The sequence below is a fragment of the Onthophagus taurus genome, chromosome 8, assembly GCF_036711975.1.
Source record: "Onthophagus taurus isolate NC chromosome 8, IU_Otau_3.0, whole genome shotgun sequence".
Taxonomy (NCBI): Eukaryota; Metazoa; Arthropoda; class Insecta; order Coleoptera; family Scarabaeidae; genus Onthophagus; species Onthophagus taurus.
The window spans coordinates 14,676,722-14,695,277 of NC_091973.1; the positions used below are offsets into that span (position 1 = coordinate 14,676,722).

The 18,556-nt window shown below is 31.8% G+C and overlaps 1 protein-coding gene and 1 long non-coding RNA gene across 2 annotated transcripts; both read left to right on the forward strand.

Annotated features, from left to right (window-relative positions):
- The first annotated feature begins 8,167 nt into the window (after positions 1-8,167).
- LOC139431239 (uncharacterized) lies at positions 8,168-9,484 on the forward strand. The gene has a single exon (XM_071198879.1). The coding sequence runs from the start codon at positions 8,168-8,170 to the stop codon at positions 9,482-9,484; it is 1,317 nt and encodes a 438-aa protein (XP_071054980.1).
- A 3,319-nt stretch (positions 9,485-12,803) lies between these two features.
- On the forward strand, positions 12,804-13,144 carry LOC139430964 (uncharacterized). Its single transcript, XR_011641319.1, has 2 exons — positions 12,804-12,984; positions 13,038-13,144. It is a non-coding gene; the product is annotated as an uncharacterized lncRNA (long non-coding RNA).
- The last annotated feature ends 5,412 nt before the right edge of the window (positions 13,145-18,556 follow it).

Sequence of the window (18,556 nt, forward strand, 5' to 3'; positions counted from 1 at the left end):
TTCCCTTCTTTTATTCCTTATATACAAGAGGATCTCTACCTAATGGTGAGGGTAGTTTTCGCACTATACCGATTGGTAACTTTAATTTTAGGAGATACACCCAACACGGACGTACGTATAAGTATACTTGTGTGTGTGCATATGCGCGCGGAGTGGGAGGGGAATCGCAAGAGTAGTGGATCGGAGAGCAGTCGGTCGTTTGACATCGTTCAATGATAAGAAATATTATAAAAATAATAACTAATATAATAAATGAAATTCAAATAAGACAAAGCAAATTCTTAATTCTAAAAATAAAAACAATTCGTAAGTAACTGAAATAAACTTTGTAAAACAACAAATAAAACAAAAAACTATAAAAATAAAATATTTTTTATATTAGGTGTTCAAATAAACCACCATTCTGTGCTAAACAATAGCCCAATCTATCGTAAAAAGTTCGCCTTACATTCGCTAGTATATCGGGACTAATATCCTGTATACAATTGCGAATTTTTGTTTGTAAGTCATCCAGATTGGTTGTCTTTTCTTCATCAAAACCATAAATTTTCGATTTTAAATATCCCCATAGAAAAAAATCATTGGGGGCTAAATCTGGTGATCTAGGCGGCCAAGTTAACGTTCCGCAAATAGATATTACATGATTTGGAAATTGTGCGTTAAGATACTCTTTAACTTGCCGGCTGTTGTGAGCCGGGCAATCATCTTGTTGGAACCAGATACTTCCAAATTGAACATTGTCTAATTGTTGAAGCGATGGGATTACGTCATTTTGCAAAATGTTTAAATACTTATGACCATTTAAATTTCCTTCTATGAAAAAAGGACCGATAATATGGTCACCTACTAAGCCAGCCCAAACATTTAATTTTTGGGGATATTGTGTACGAGCCGCATAAACTTTGTGGTAGTAGTGTAAGAATGCCGGTTCTAGACCGGAAGTTGCTCCTGCTGCTCCTGCGGTGACGTCACGCCTCAATGTATTAGGTATAGGGGGGGATACCAACTAAAGTTTGGGGGAAAAAAAATTAGGTTGGTATTAAAAGTAACTAGAGATCTAGGGATTTTTAGAAAATTAAATAGAAAAATTTAAATTAATATAAATAAATAAATTAACTTTTAATCTTTTAGAATTTTTTTATGAAATTAAACTGAAAAATTTAAATAAATGAACTTGTAATCTTTTAGAATTTTTTTATGAAATTAAACTGAAAAATTTAAATAAATTAACTTTTAATCTTTTAGAATTTTTTATGAAATTAAACTGAAAAATTAAAATGTAATGACGTCGATCGACTGTGATTGAGAATTGAACTTTAAATTGGTGTAACTTGAGCTGAAAAATTAAATGGTGGTGGTGGGGATATAGGATTAGAAATGAAAAAACTTATTACAAAAAAATAAATATATTAACAATTTTTAAAAAAAATTAATACATTTCAAAGCATAATATTATATAAACAATATATAAAAATAATGAGTGATTAACATTTTTTAAAAAAATTAATTACATTTCAAAGCATAATATAATCTATGATTCGCAATTAATTAATTGCATTTCAAAGCATTATATAAAAAACAATATATAAAAAAATAATCTGTGATTAACCTGTAATATGACTACTACATTTCATCATCATCATCATTGGAACCAATCTTCTTCTTCTTCTTTATAAATTCAATTTTTTGCACAGTACATGTCTTGTTCAGTTCAAGTTCTCCAAGATATACCAAACACATTTCACTTAGTTCAACAATTTCAGCATCGGAAATCACTTCAGCAATACGTTTAGGTAGAAACACAATAAATCCAGCTTCCAGTTCAACAATTACCGTGGGCCAAGCTCGATTTGGAATACGTTTGACGGCTACAATTGGATACGGTGTATGTAAATGTAAATCACTAACTTTTTTCTTAGGTAAAAATTCACACTGTCCTAAACGATTTAGATGTTCCATCTTTTCAATAAGCGGTGTATAAACTGCAAGTGAACAGGTTGGAGTGTAAATTCGGAATGATTAAATTTCCCATCAGGCGGTAGAGATAATTCAAAACCGCAAAAAAAAATAATGTGGTTAGACGCAATAACATCTTTGTAGATAAAGAAATTTCCAATAACAACTGTTGATAAAAGAAGAAAATAAAATAAAATAAAATTATCAAAAGGAAAATTTGAGAAACAATAAAAATTACTCACAGTGTCAAATAAACCGGTCCTTTTTTTAGGTTTCTCGTCTTTCACACGCATTTTAACCCTCTTCCATAACATAATCATGTAAATCTGGAGAGCATCTTTCTGTCGCTATAAAACGGAAAACCGTCTTTCTGACGCAATACTGACACCACCGACTTTCATCTTCAATGACATTTTGCAAATATGCCGGTTCAAAATCTTCATGATCCATTTTACGAACTCCCGCATCGTGGATTAATTTAAAACCAGCATTTCGTAAAGGTATAAAGTACTTTAGTAATGTATCGTTAAATTCATCCACGCAATTTCGACAGACATTACCCTCCGGAGTTACATAACAGAGGGTCAAAATACAATGTGGCTGGCTTCTGAATGGACTGTATTCAATGTTACCTCTAAAAATTGTACAGTTTAATGAAATATATATAAATTTTAAATGAACTTTTAAATGTTCGTACCTGTAGTCCTCAAAGTGACCAAACAAATCACATTGAAGATTGTGGGGGAATGGAAAATTGAATGAAAATGGTTCGATACACATAATCATTCTATTTACATCATGATTATGTGTTCCCAACACATCCCAATGATCCGTAAACCATGTCCTCCACAATCTCAATATGATCTGGATGGGTAACATCTCGTACAGTTCGAATACATGGACCCTCTTCTTCAGTCTTAAATTGACAACTTCGGCCGCCGAATCAAACAAGCTTGCTGGCTGTTTATAACTCATTTTTATAACTCGATGCTCAGGTTAAGATTGAACTAATTCTATAATATCTTTTTCACCGCATTTTATATTAATTTTTTATCTGTCCTATTCCCCGATGTTGTCATCCGAAGAAATTTATCTGTTTTTCTTTGTGGTAATTTTGTTTGTTCGCCAATGCATTATTTTTTACAGTTATTATTTTTCAGTTGGGATAATTTTGTTTTTTTCATATTTTTCAGTTGAGATAATTGTGGTTTTTGTGGTTTTTCTTTATTATGCACGTGTTATTTTATTATTATCTATTTATTTACTTGAAATAACATTTTCTAATCAGTTGTTTTCCACAGGTTGATTACATCGGTTGAATATGGAAAATTTTAATCAAATTGATGCGTCATTGAATAGTAAACTTGATTTACTTAACAATATATATGCAAGATCCAGTAAAACCTTGGTTAGAGTCTCTCGTTTGGAGTGTAATAGAGTATATCGTATAATAGGAATTGAGAGACATGTTAATTCGAGTAGTACATACCCCAAAGTTTTAATTGAATTGGAGGATTTTAAAGTCTATATACCTAAACGTTATGAAGATGAAATATTAAAGGATGATACGTTTGCAATGTTAACACGTCCAATCAATTGTATAGGTTTGGTCTTTAAAGGTTCTACCTATCTAATGGATATTTTAAATTTTGTAAATTTAAATGAAGTTTAATTTTTATAATGTGAGTATTTCTATTGTTTCTGGAACTTTCCTTTCGATAATCTTTATTTTTTATCTTTTACCAACCGTTACTATGGAAAGTTTATTAACCACAAGCGGAAATGCGCGTGAAAAAAACAACTGTATTTTAAATAAAAAACAATGTATTAAATGAAAAATTTATTTAAACCAATAAAATATATATTTAAACTTTACAATACATTTTCTTTAGAAATCCAACTGTTGTGAGACGAATCAAAACCTAACCATTTCACGTACAACCTATCCCCTTTCCTCCTTAACACTTTTTCAACGAGATAAACGTCAGGTTGTTTAGATAAATTGAGCTCAAATTCGTAAAATGCTCCTGAAATGGGTTGACCATTCATATCCTCCAACAAATATGTTACAGGGTTTGTTATCTGAACTTTAGCAATCTTAAACAATTCAGTAGTCCAATTTGGTAGGTATCCTTTATCGAAAACATGTTTATGTCTACTAATTCGTACCGTATCGCTAACTTTAAACTTTCCTTTACCAGCAATTTTTACGAAATTGTAGACTGTACTGAGAAGCTGATTTTCAATAGATTTAGAATTTATTAAATTGGGAGCTAGCTTTGTAGTCCTATGCTTTGAAGCATTATAAACTTTAGCTATATCATTCAAAAGATGTAACCATTTATGATTTCCGTAAAGACTAAAGTATTTATAGAGCCTTTGCTTTACAGTTCTAATTACTCTTTCAGCCATCGAAGCCTTCATCACGCTATACGTTGAGTAGTGGTTAATTTTAAAATCTAACATCAGCTTTTTGAAAGGTCGATTGTAAAACTCCTTACCCTGATCAGTTTGAAGATTTTTCGGAACCCGACCTTTCAATAGGATTGAATGGAATCCTTTAGTAACGTCGTTGGAACTTTTACTTTTCAAAGGCTCCATCCAGAGATATTTTGAAAAGCAATCGATAACCACTAAAATATATCTATATCCAGAATTTATCTTCGCAAACTCGAGCATTTCAATTAAATCAGCTTGCCATAAATCATCAATACCCTTCAATATGGTATGCCGTCGGGGGAATATGCGACGTGCGGGACGATGTATCTCTTCAACGATAATATGTTTAGCCTTTGATGGTAACATCCTCAAGGATTAGGTACAACTCGTTTTTCCAATGTATCAAGACGTGAATTTATAATGTTTTCCATATCATCTAAACGATTTAGTAAACTTCTAACACCGTCTTCAAGTGCAGTCAAAGTTCTAGTATGGGATGTTATGTTTTGTGTTAATGTGGCCTTATAGTTATTTAACCTTTGTTGATTCAATAAGATTTCAGTGTTAATACGTTTGATATCTTGTAAAATTGTAGCTAATTTATTTTCCAAACGAGTCAACTCCCCAGATGTATATAGTTGTTTAGAGTTCATTTGAGATCTAATACTCTGACATTCGGCAATTAATCTGTCTACGTTTGTTTGCAGTAAATCTTTCAACTTTTGTGAATTCGCATCAACATAGCTTTTTATAGCGCAATCACTATCATCAGTGGGATTTTGAATGTTGGATAGTTTACGACCTTGGAAATCGAAATCACCACTCGATGTTAATGGGATTCTACCACCGCCGCCACTACCACCACCTTCAAATGCTGAAGTATTATAAAATTTATTACGAGACGTACGCCCAAACTTATCGATCCCCACACTACCAAATACTCGACTCATTGGTAAAAAAATTATGAAATGATTTCACACTCCTTTAACTCCTCTAAAATTGATGTAATTTCATTCACATGGGAATTGTTCCCCGCAACTTGTGACGCGTACAACAATTTTAATCGGTCTACCAATTCGTTTGCATCATCCCAGTATTTATAATCAATATTCTTAGAGTTAACTTTAAGATGGTGACCACTCATTAAACCTCCTCCCCTAGACTTATGCTGCTGCGCAAGTGAATTCAATAGAGGTTTAATGTTTTTAGTATACTTTTGCGATTTAATTCCGACTACAACACCTTCATAGTTCCGTTTATGTGCGCCGGTATACTCCAGAATGGTTCCATAATTATTGAGATCGGATTGATTGTAATTTTTAGGTAATTTTAATTGTATAAGTTCGTAAAGACCTTGAGAAGTTGGAATAGATATTTCACCTCCAAGTAAAATTGATTTAGGTTTAAACTCAATGGATTTCGATCCTATCATCCAACCATTAGCTTTACCATCAAACCTTATACCCATTCTCTCATTAATACCTGCTTGGAGTGTAAGTTCGGAATGAATAAATTTCGCACCAGGCGGTAGAGATAATGTAACCGCAAAAAAAATAATGTGGTTAGACGCAGTAACATCTCTCTAGATAAACAAATTTCCAATAACAACTGTTGATAAAATTAAAAAAAATAAAATTATCAAAAGGAAAATTCGAGAAACAATAGAAATTACTCACAGTATAAAAAATAAATCGATCCTAAGTGTTCCCAACACATCCCAATGGTTGGTAAACCATGTTCTCCACAATCTCAATATGATTTCGATGGGCAACATCCCGTAAAGCTCAAATAGATGAATTCTTTTTTTAGTCTTAAATTCACAACCTCGGCTGCTGAATCAAACAGGCTTGATGGCTGTTTATAACTCATCTTTTTATAATTTGATGTTTATGTTCTGTTTTAGATTGAACTAATTCTATAATGTCTTTTTCACCACATTTTATATTAATTTTCTATCTGTCCTATTTCCCGATGTTGTCATCCGAAGAAATTTATCTGTTTTTTTGTGGTAATTTGTTTTTCGTGGTATTTCGTTTGTTCGTCACTGTATTTTTTGCAGATGTATTTCTCAGTTGTGATAATTGCGGTTTTTGTGGTTTTACTTTATTATGCACGTGTTATTTTTTTATTTTATTATCTATTTACTTAGAATAACATTTTAATCAGTTGTGTCCCACAGATTGATTTCATCGGTTCTATATCGGTTAAAAATGGAAAATTTTAATCAAATTGGTGCGTCATTGAATAGTAAACTTGATTTACTTAACAATATATATGCAAGATCCAGCGGATATGCGCGTGAAAAAACAACTATATTTTAAATAAAAAACAATGTATTAAATGAAAAAATTTATTTAAACCAATAAAATGTATATTTAATCTTTACAATACATTTTCTTTAGAAATCCAACTGTTCTGAGACGAATCAAAACCTAACCATTTCACGTACAATCTATCCCCTTTCCTCCTTCTTATCACTTTTTCAACGAGATAAACGTCAGGTTGTTTAGATAAACTGAGCTCAAATTCATAAAATGCTCCTGAAATGGGTTGACCATTCATATCCTCCAACAAATATGTTACAGGGTTTGTTATCTGAACTTTAGCAATTTTAAACAATTCAGTAGTCCAATTTGGTAGGTATCCTTTATCGAAAACATGTTTATGTCTACTGATTCGTACCGTATCACCAACTTTAGACTTTCATTTACCAGTAATTTTTACGAAATTGTAGACTGTATTGAGAAGCTGATTTTCAATAGATTTAGAATTTATTAAATTAGGAGCGAGGAGCTAGCTTTGTAGTCCTATGCTTTAAAGCGTTATAAATTTTAGCTACGTCATTCAAAAGATGTAACCATTTATGATTCCCGTAAAGACTAAAGTATTTATAGAGCCTTCTGTTTTATCTGACCAACCGCTTTTAGCGGCACCGATACTTTTTCGAACTGAAAAGCGGTTGGATGGGTAAAACAGATTGGTACAGATAAATTTTAACAGGCCGGTTTTAACCGATCTGTTTTATCTGACCAACCGCTTTTATCGGTTGTAACACCGATACTTTTTCAAACTGAAAAGCGGTTGGATGGGTAAAACAGATTGGTTTCTGATCAAATTATACCGTTGACGGATGGAATTCTTATAATTACTGGGGGACGTTAAGGATTGTCACAGGTTGTTATATAAACTGTTTTAGCAGATAAATTTTAACAGGCCGGTTTTAACCGATCTGTTTTATCTGACCAACCGCTTTTATCGGTTGTAACACCGATACTTTTTCAAACTGAAAAGCGGTTGGATGGGTAAAACAAATTGGTTTCTGATCAAATTATACCGTTGACGGATGGAATTCTTATAGTTACTGGGGGACGTTAAGGATTGTCGCAAGTTGTTATATAAACTGTTTTAACAGATAAATTTTAACAGGCCGGTTTTAACCGATCTGTTTTATCTGACCAACCGCTTTTATCGGCACCGATACTTTTTCGAACTGAAAAGCGGTTGGATGGGTAAAACAGATTGGTACAGATAAATTTTAACAGGCCGGTTTTAACCGATCTGTTTTATCTGACCAACCGCTTTTATCGGTTGTAACACCGATACTTTTTCAAACTGAAAAGCGGTTGGATGGGTAAAACAGATTGGTTTAAAATTTACCAAAATTAAATTAGAATTATTGACGGATATAGATCAAGTTCATTTTATTAAGAAAGGTATCCGTGGAGGTATTTCTCAATGCTCCCTACGGTACGCTAAAGCTAATAATAAATATATGGATAATTATAACCCCAATTTACCATCATCGCATTTAATGTATTGGGACGCGAATAATTTGTATGGATGGGCGATGTCGCAATATTTACCGGTTTCCAGTTTCAAGTGGTTAGATGATACCCAAATTCTAAATTTTAATTTTAATAATATATCAGATACTTCAGATTACGGTTACATTTTAGATGTAGATATCGAATACCCCGAGTATTTGCATGATACGCATAATGATTTACCTTTTTTATGTGAAAACATTTTACCACCTAACGGTAGATGTGAAAGCGATAAAAGATTGATTCCAAATTTATTTAATAAAACAAATTATGTTGTGCATTATAGAAATTTAAAGCAGGCCGTTGCTAACGGTCTTAAAGTTTCTAAAATTAATAGAGTTTTATCGTTCAGACAGTCTATCTGGTTGAAATCTTACATCGATAAGAATACAGCATTACGCCAATACGCTAATAATTCTTTTGAAAAAGATTTTTTCAAGTTAATGAATAATGCGGTTTTTGGTAAAACCATGGAAAATGTAGATAAGCGAGTCGATGTAAGATTAGTGACCAGTTGGGATGATGTTCATACTAGCGAAATCTCCGGTCGTCCTCGTTTAGGAGCTCCGAGTTTAATTGCGAAATTGAATTTTAAAAGCATAAGCATATTCACAGAAACGTTTTCGGCAATTCAAATGGATCGTCTCCATGTCGTTTACGATAAACCTCTATATGTTGGTTTTACGGTTTTAGAATTGTCTAAATTGTTAATGTATAATTTTTATTATGATTTCTTAAAACCAAAGTACGGTGAATCTATTCGCTTATGTTACATGGATACCGATAGCTTCACCGTACTAATTGATTCCGATGATGTTTATAGAGACGTGAAATTGAATTTAGATAAATTTGACACATCGAACTACAGTCCTGATAATCAGTTTGACATACCGTTACATAATAAAGCTGTTTTGGGTAAAATGAAAGACGAGAATTGCGGAAACATAATGGTTGAATTTATCGGTTTGAGGTCTAAAGTGTATGCGAATAGGGTCGCTGATGGTCGGGTTACAAAGAAATCTAAAGGTGTTAAGAAAGCTATTGTTAAACATAACATATCTTTTCAAAATTATTTAGATTGTTTAAATTCAAAATCGGTTTTATTTAAAAAACAAACGTTATTTAGAAGTTTCAATCATAACATATTTACAGCATTACAAAATAAATTGGTTCTATCACCAAATGACTCCAAGCGATATATTTGTAATAATGGAATTAATACATTCGCTTGGGGTCATTATAGTATTAATGACGATAGTACTTAGTTTAAATTTTTTCGTATTTATTCTAATAATTTATTCGTATTTAATTATGCAATAACAGGAAGTTTGATTTCTTTAAAACCTCAACGCTTTGGGGTTTCGATATTAATTAATTCGCAAAATGTGCATTTCCTGTTAAATTATCGATTTTAAAACCTCAATCCTTTGGGTTTGATAATAATTTACATTGCGCAATTCCTTATGATTGGCTACCTCTATCAAAGTTTTTTTCCTCCTCCTGGAAAAGTTTACATTATATATAAAGATATTATACCACTACTAAGCTATTTCTAATCGATAATATTAATGCGGGACTTGTCAGCTGATAATTTGTTAAATTAAAATTATCAGCTTTCCGGTACCGTGCTAATATATATTAAATTTATCAACTTTTTTTTCTTTTAATGTCATTTTTCCAATCGATTTTATTATTACTATTAGAGATCACATTAATAGATTTATTTTATCTTCAAAAATTTTCAATGTTCATTATATTTTCTTTTTGAATTAATAGCAATTACAGTTCCACTTCAGATATATATTCAATAACGTACTCATAAGTTTCGGGCATTTTTTATTATAAAAATTTCCGGTCCTTTGAGTACATTATTGTAATATTAAAATTCTTCAATTATGTTATACCGTAGAGAGAGAGAAGAGATACGTTCCGCTTCAAATATATATATATTAAATGTCAATCACTTAGTCTCGATAATTTTCTTTTTATAATAAAATTTCGAATCTTAAGTGATAGATATTGATCTATTTTACGTTCCACTTCAAATATATATATATATTAAATGTCAATCACTTAGTCTCGATAATTTTCTTTTTATAATAAAATTTCGAATCTTAAGTGATAGATATTGTTATATTAAAATTCTTCAATTATGTTATACCCAAGAATTGATATCTATTTTACGTTCCATTTCAAATGTATACAATGTCGAACGCTAATGTCCCAGTTTTTTTTTTTAAACAAATCTGAGACGTAGCGTTCGCCATTGCTATATATTGCCATTCTTCAATTATTTATTTTACACCACACATATTCATATTTTTTTCTAATATATTCTTCCAATATACTTGACGTAAATCTAAAGTACAACAGGTTTTTATTTTTTTTACAAAATCTGTTGCTTTAGATTTACATTAATATATATATATATTATTTCATCACTTTACGTTTAGTTCTGGTATATTCAATGTATAAATTCAAATGAACCATACTTTGCTTCTAAAATAAGTATGGTACATTATGAATTTTACATTGGGTATATATTAATATTCTTCAATTATTCCATATACTTTTGAGTTACACCACTTTATACTCTTTTTTTGTTAACTGCGTATGATGTGGATTGAGTCTGTAGCTCATTTGATTTTTTTAATTAGCTACACCTCCGTCCAGATTAGCGTCGTTTATTTTTCATCATAATTTTCATATGCTACAGATTATGTATTGTTTTTTTGTGTCAAGTTAATATAATTTAAAAATACTATGTTCTTTCTTTCTATATTATGCTTTGAAATGTAATTAATTTTTTTTTTTAATTGTGAATCATAGATTATATTATGCTTTGAAATGCAATTAATTTTTAAAAAATGTTAATCACACATTATTTTTATATATTGTTTATATATATTATGCTTTGAAATGTAATTAATTTTTTTAAAAAATGTTAATCACACATTATTTTTATATATTGTGTATATATATTATGCTTTGAAATGTAATTATTTTTTTAAAAAATGTTAATCACACATTATTTTTATATATTGTTTATATAATATTATGCTTTGAAATGTATTAATTTTTTTTAAAAATTGTTAATATATTTATTTTTTTGTAATAAGTTTTTTCATTTCTAATCCTATATCCCCACCACCACCATTTAATTTTTCAGCTCAAGTTACACCAATTTAAAGTTCAATTCTCAATCACAGTCGATCGACGTCATTACATTTAAAATTTTCAGTTTAATTTCATAAAAAATTCTAAAAGATTAAAAGTTAATTTATTTAAATTTTTCAGTTTAATTTCATAAAAAAATTCTAAAAGATTACAAGTTCATTTATTTAAATTTTTCAGTTTAATTTCATAAAAAAATTCTAAAAGATTAAAAGTTAATTTATTTATTTATATTAATTTAAATTTTTCTATTTAATTTTCTAAAAATCCCTAGATCTCTAGTTACTTTTAATACCAACCTAATTTTTTTTCCCCCAAACTTTAGTTGGTATCCCCCCTTATACCTAATACATTGAGGCGTGACGTCACCGCAGGAGCAGCAGGAGCAACTTCCGGTCTAGAACCGGCATTCTTACACTACTTGTGTTCATTGTCACGACTCCAATATCGAGCAACGCTGGGATTATGCCGACCACGCAAAGGAAATGTAGATCAACATTTCCGTTGGCCATTTCCATCATAGTAAAGCAAAATTCCGCCCTTGTAATATTATCGTTCTCGCAGAGTTCCTGACTTTTTTGTACCTTGTACGACCTGTACCCGTGTTTCTTTAATGTTTTTAGGACGGCAACTTGTCTGCTTGACTGATTTTTATTGCGTTCAACATCAACACATACCTTCGTAATTTGTGTTTCTGTGGAGACACACATCCATGTCGCTCAAAGTTTTTAATAATATTTGAAATTGTTCCGCGACTAGGAATTGATCTGTTTTCATAGGCCACAGGAAACAAATTAATTATTTGGGCTACAGAATTGCCACCATAAAACCATTTTATCTGTACCTTTTCCGCTACAGTAAACAACATCTTAGTTTTTTTTTGCTAGGGTTAACTGCAAAGCGATGCGACCAACTTCGCCTCTCAATAATCTATGAACGATTCAATTTGTGCATTACCCCTACGCTTGTTTATCCCCCACTTAACGACACCGAATATACACACACACGTATACTTATACGTACGTCTGTGTTGGGTGTATCTCCTAAAATTAAAGTTACCAATCGGTATAAGGATCCTTCTCACCAAACATATCGTTTTAATACCCAGTCCTTATTCATCCTTTTTATCTCCATTACATAATCCCAAACACCTATTTCCTAACCTATATAGTTATTTATTTAAACTCATTATCTTGATCTCTGATTTTTTGATTGTATTTTGAGAATTATAATATGTTGAATCTACAATGTATCCCTAGGCGATTTATGTTAAGATATTCATTGATGTATTTTTGAAGTTTTTATATTTGAATTTGATTCTGTGGTCTGCACCTGCGCGTAGGGTGTTTATTTCTAACCCAATCACATGAATTTCTTGTTTTTCACCTTTTTAACGTGTTCACGATTACGACGTAGATCTTTTAGGTTAATCCTAAATTTGTTTTATATGTGCTTCATTTTAACTAATTTGATTTTTTGATATCATTTTGAATCATCTATCATGTGTATTGGCATAGCGAACAATATTGTTAATCTCTTTGTTGAATGAATAATGTTTCAAGACGAGTTTCCCCACCTTTAACTTGACAAGGTAATATAAGTATTGTTTTTAATAGTTTTGTTTTACATGTAGTTGACTTGTAGACTCCTGATGATGGTCACGTACCGAAACCGGTAGAGTTAATTAATAAAGAAAATATATTGGAGTAGTTTGACCATTTATTTTGGTTTTTCTTTTTTATTTTAATATTTGAATAACATTCGGTTGCAATTAATTACAAACCAGAACGCCATTGAAACATCGCAATTAATTTTTACATCTCCATATTCTTCGCCATTTTCACCATATTCTGTTAATTCATCAATCGGAAATGCCGCTAACCAAAGAAGTGACCCATCACGACAAACATACATGTAAATCCAGCAATTTTGATGCCGCTGAGCAGGTATCAAGAGACACCAAACACTGTAATTAGCAGCTATGCAAATTAAGCTAAGTGATCTGACAGGCATCAAGAAGGATATTGAGGAAATAAAAAAATTGCAGGAGTATATTTCGGCAATATATGATGAAATAAAGGCTAAGTTGGATACTATAAAGAAGGAAAACTCTATTCTCCAATCAACCGTTAAACATCTAACAACCAAACTCAAGCAGAAAGATGAAGCAATTGAGGAAATTCAAAATTATATTCTTAATATTACTACTTTTTAACATTGTATTATTAGACTATGATTGCTTCTCGTATTTTGTCAAATTTACGGTTGCAGTATCTTTTCCATCATAAACCATTTGTCTATGAGATTGTCTATGAAAAAAATTAATTTGCTGTCACTATCGATTATAAAGAAACCTAACTATAACTCTCTTAGTTCCTCAATCAAAGAAATCATTTTTGTTTCGCTATTTCTTAAGGTTCAGTCTAGATAGAATTTTATTAACATTTCATTTGTAGTGTGTTTAATTAATTTGAAGTGATGGTAACAGCAATTGATGAATTCGATGTAAAATAGTGAAATTGTTCACCCGAGTATATAAAAAATAAATTAATTTTCCCGATTAAAGTGTAAGTCGTCGTTGTTCTGAAAAGTAGCTCGTATCCAAGCGTATACTTAAAAGTTCATTGTGTTATGGACGGTGGGTATCGTTTCTGTGTGGACTACCGCCAGTTAAATCGAATTACCCAATCACACGCGTATCCTCTTCCCCACGTGTCGTTGACGCTTGAGCGCTTGCGTGACGCAAAATACTTGTCGTCCATCGATATTGAAACCGCGTATTGGCAAATTCCGATGTCACCCGATAGTAAGAAATACACGGCGTTTACTATACCAAATCGGGGCTTCTTTCAATTTAATAGAATGCCATTTGGCCTCACCAATGCACCCGCGACTTGGCAAAGATTTATCGACGATATTATCGCTAGTGATTTCGAGCCTAACGTGTTCGTGTCTTGGATGATATAGTTATCGCTACATCCACCCTCGAAAAACATTTCCATATTGTGGAGTCGGTATGCAAACGATTGAAATCGGCGGGTCTCACATTAAACCGAAAAAATGTCAATTCTTTACAGATTCGTTAAAGTACTTGGGCTATGTTGTGGATACTACTTTTTCACTGATACCTTGTTACACTTATTTTAACTATAAAATAAATACGTTTTAATAGCGGAGCAAGTTGCACGCGTGTCTACCCGGCGACCATTACTTCTCGAATAAAAAATTTTCCCAAGTTGGCATGTTAAGTTTTGTATAAGATTTGACCAATACTTCCTCGTTCATATCCAGAATCTTATTTCTTTCTTCCGCATGACTACGTTCTTCTACCTTTTTCATGTTTCTTTCCACAATGTTTTGCCTATTCGGTATTAACAAATCTAATCTCGATTTCAATTTTCTTCCAAACATGGCCACAGCTGGACTAACTTTGGTAGTACTTTGAGATACATTGCGGTAATCAAATAAATATCTACACAAAGATATATTTACATCTTCGTTTACCAAAAATAGGTCCTAAAAAGTCTAAATGAAGTCTACTCCATGGTCTATTTGTTAACGGCCAGGGTCTAGGAGCAATTTTAGGTGGATTCTTCATTACTGCGATACAGATTTTACAACTTTTACACATTCTTTCAATATCCGCATCCAAACTCGGCCACCAAAAATAATTTCGAGTTAAAGCCTTTGATTTATTTATTCCTAAATGGTTCAAATGAATTTCGGTTAGTAATGCGCTACGTAATTTTGTTGGAATTACCATTCTGTAACCCCATACTATCAGTCCAAATGTTCCAAATGTAATTGGTCTTTCTTATTTACACACGTACAAATTTATCCCTATCTGTTTCAGATCCGGCCAGCCGTGTAAGCAATAACTGTAAACTTACTCAGAATTGGATCTATTCTAGTTTGCATTTTAGTTTGTCTATGATTTATTGGTGGAAATTCTTGTAAATAGAATAAATAACCCATATCGACGTTTTCTTCATGTTTATGTTTTAACGGTAACCGCGACAATGCGTCCGCGTTTAGGTTCTCTTTAGAATTTATAAATTTAATTGAATATTACAGCCAGTACGGGAATGCCTTTTTTATTTCCAAATATACCTACTAATTAAAGGTTTATGATCGGTTAATAAAGTAAAATTTCGCCCAAAAATATACTGATGAAACTTTTTAACTCCATAAATTATCGCGAGTGCTTCCTTATCTATTTGCGAGTATGCTTTCTCTGATTGTGATAACGTTCTAGATGCGTACGCAATTGGAAGAACTTCGCCATTTAACATTTTCTGTGAAATTACCGCGCCAATTCCATAAGAACTTGCATCACACGACAAAAATAATGGTAATTTAGGATCATAATGTGTTAATACTCGTGGTGATCCCATTTCTTTTTTAATTGACTCAAAAACGACTTCTTGTTCTCTATTTCACCGGAAAGGTGCATGTTTTTTTAGTAATGCGTATAACGGAACTAATTTAGAAACAGCATTAGGTATAAACTTTGCGTAATAATTAACTAGACCCAAAAAAGCTCTAAGTTCTGTTACGTTAATTGGCGTTTTATATTTTAAAATAGCTTCGATTTTACTTGGCGAAGTATGAATCCCTTCTTTATCAATTACTACCCCTATACATTCCACCTTTTTCATACAAAAACTGCATTTAGATACCTGTAGCCTGAATCCGTAAGTTTCTAATTTATTGAAAACTTCTTTCATAATTTTCCAATGTTCCTCTTTTGATTCGGAATATATTAGAATATCATCTAGAAACACAACTACTCCTTTTATATTTACAAACACATTCTCTATTAATCGTTGAAATATTCCTGGGCTACTAACTACTCCATAAGGTAATCGATTATATTTGAATAACCCTTTATGAGTATTAATTACTACTAATTTCTGTGACTCTTCATCTAATTCAATCTGTGAATACGCTTGTGATAAGTCAATTTTTGAAAAATAACAAGATCCTTTTAATGTAACCAATAAATCATCAATTTTAGGAATTGGATATTTATCGACAGTTAAATAATTATTTATAGTAATCAGATAGTCTCCACAAATTCGTATTTCACCATTAGCTGTAACGCCTAATTTTACCCAAGACAACGAAAATACAATAATACAAACAAAATTACACTTATTTATCAAATTCAATTTTATCGTGACCCTGTACGAGTCCTCGTCTAGCTCACCGCCGAAGGGAGGGATTACTTCTTTAAGGCGCCACACAGTTAACCTCATACCGTGCGCGAACTGCGATGCGAGTTATTCAAGTTAATGAAAGTTATAAAGAAAATGCAAGACCAACAAAATAGACAAAAGAAAAGAACATCGATTTGCCAAAGATACCGGATTAAATTTTATTATGGTAAATTAAATAATTCAAAATACAGGAAGGTAAAAATAATAAAAATATTAGTCTAAGGTTATGTTTGAACGCCATGAACTTGGAAGATATTTGTTAGCCGTATTTGAAGAATAAGAGATCTATTGAATCTATTGATATATCTATTGATTCTATTGAAGAGAAAATGATTCGTTGAGGTCAATGAGTTTCCTCTGTTTTAGATTCAAATTACCCGGAGGCAAATCTAGTATCGTGCTAACAAAATCTGAACATAAATTCTCAAAAATCAAAATTATACCCAAATTAAACAAAGTATAAGGTAAGTAACAAGTTAAAGGCGTTAGCGTTGAAGACGCTGGTTGCCAAGATTACAACAAAATTAATAACTTTACTTCCGTTAAAATAAATTACAAATCAAAGTATTTTCTTTTAGGATTTTACACAAAACCAAAATAAGAGTTTATCTAAACACTTTAAATGGAACCAAACTGTTCCAAGAAAACAATAAAATTAAAAGTAATAAATACCGTGCCGGGCTTTATATTTCCCTGATCGGAGAATCTTTTTTAAGGAGTTTAATTTATAAATTTTTCAAGAATGAATTTTTTTTCTGTCTTAAAAATCAAATGTGCTAATAAATTAAGATTAGATTAAGATTTATTTATATTGATTTTTATTAAGATTAATTAAGATTATTATTAAGAAGACCGGCTCAGATAACATATTACCGTTTCCCCTTTATTTTCAGGTTGGGTGAAAACTGCTCCAATTCCATAATCCGAAGCATCTGTCTGGATGATGAACTCGCGACTAATATCTGGTCTCGAAAATTTGGGTGCCGAGATCAATTTTTCCCGAATACTACTCCAAGCCTTCTGACAATCATCAGACCAATGGAAACCTTTATTATTCTTCTTGTAAAGTGATGTAATTGGAGCGATAATGGATGAAAAATTTGACACAAATCTGCTGTGCCATGACGTCATTCCAACAAGTCTTCTAACTTCTCTGAATTTACTGGGGATAGGGATAGATAAAATGGATTGAAACTTTTTGGGATCAACATGTAACCCATCGCGATCTACTACATATCCTAAATATTTTAACGATTCACGAAAGAAAACGCATTTATCTCGATTTAACGTAAGCCTGGCCGATTTTAACCGCGAACATACTTCCCCTATTATTTCAAAATGCTTTTCTATCGTCGCCGAAATTATTATTACATCGTCCAAATATACAAAAACGTAAGGTTCTAAATCCGCTCCTAAGACATTATCAATAAACCGTTGCCATATGGCAGGCGCATTTGAGAGACCGAACGGCATTCTCTTAAATTGGAATAGTCCCCTATTAGGTACAATAAAAGCCTAACTACCATTCACGGAGTACGATACACGTTCCACGTGTATCTGTACTCCTTTCTTTGAATTGTCCCCATATAGTAATACTGCTTTTAATAATGGTTTAGAAGAGTCAATAAACAAACGCCGCTGTTGTGGAATATATTGTATGTCCATAGCAGCCATAACTCGGCAATATTATTACAATACGCAAATGTCTTGTTGTTTAGCAGTGTAAAATAAATTAAAAATGATGCTTGTCGTTGGCGAAAATAGCTTATTCTCACATTTAGATATAATATACACTGCTTTTAGTTGACAAAGAATTTGTGCTTTTCGCGATGATAGTTTTAACATACGAACTATGTTGTTCAAGCGCGTTTGGGTAATTGGAATATGATTGCATACTGCACTAAATTCTGAAGGTTCATAGGAAACAACCGCGACGACGGTTGG

Coding starts and splice junctions, on each gene's coding strand:
- LOC139431239 (XM_071198879.1), top strand. CDS start 8,168: ATGGATAATTATAACCCCAATTTACCATCATCGCATTTAATGTATTGG.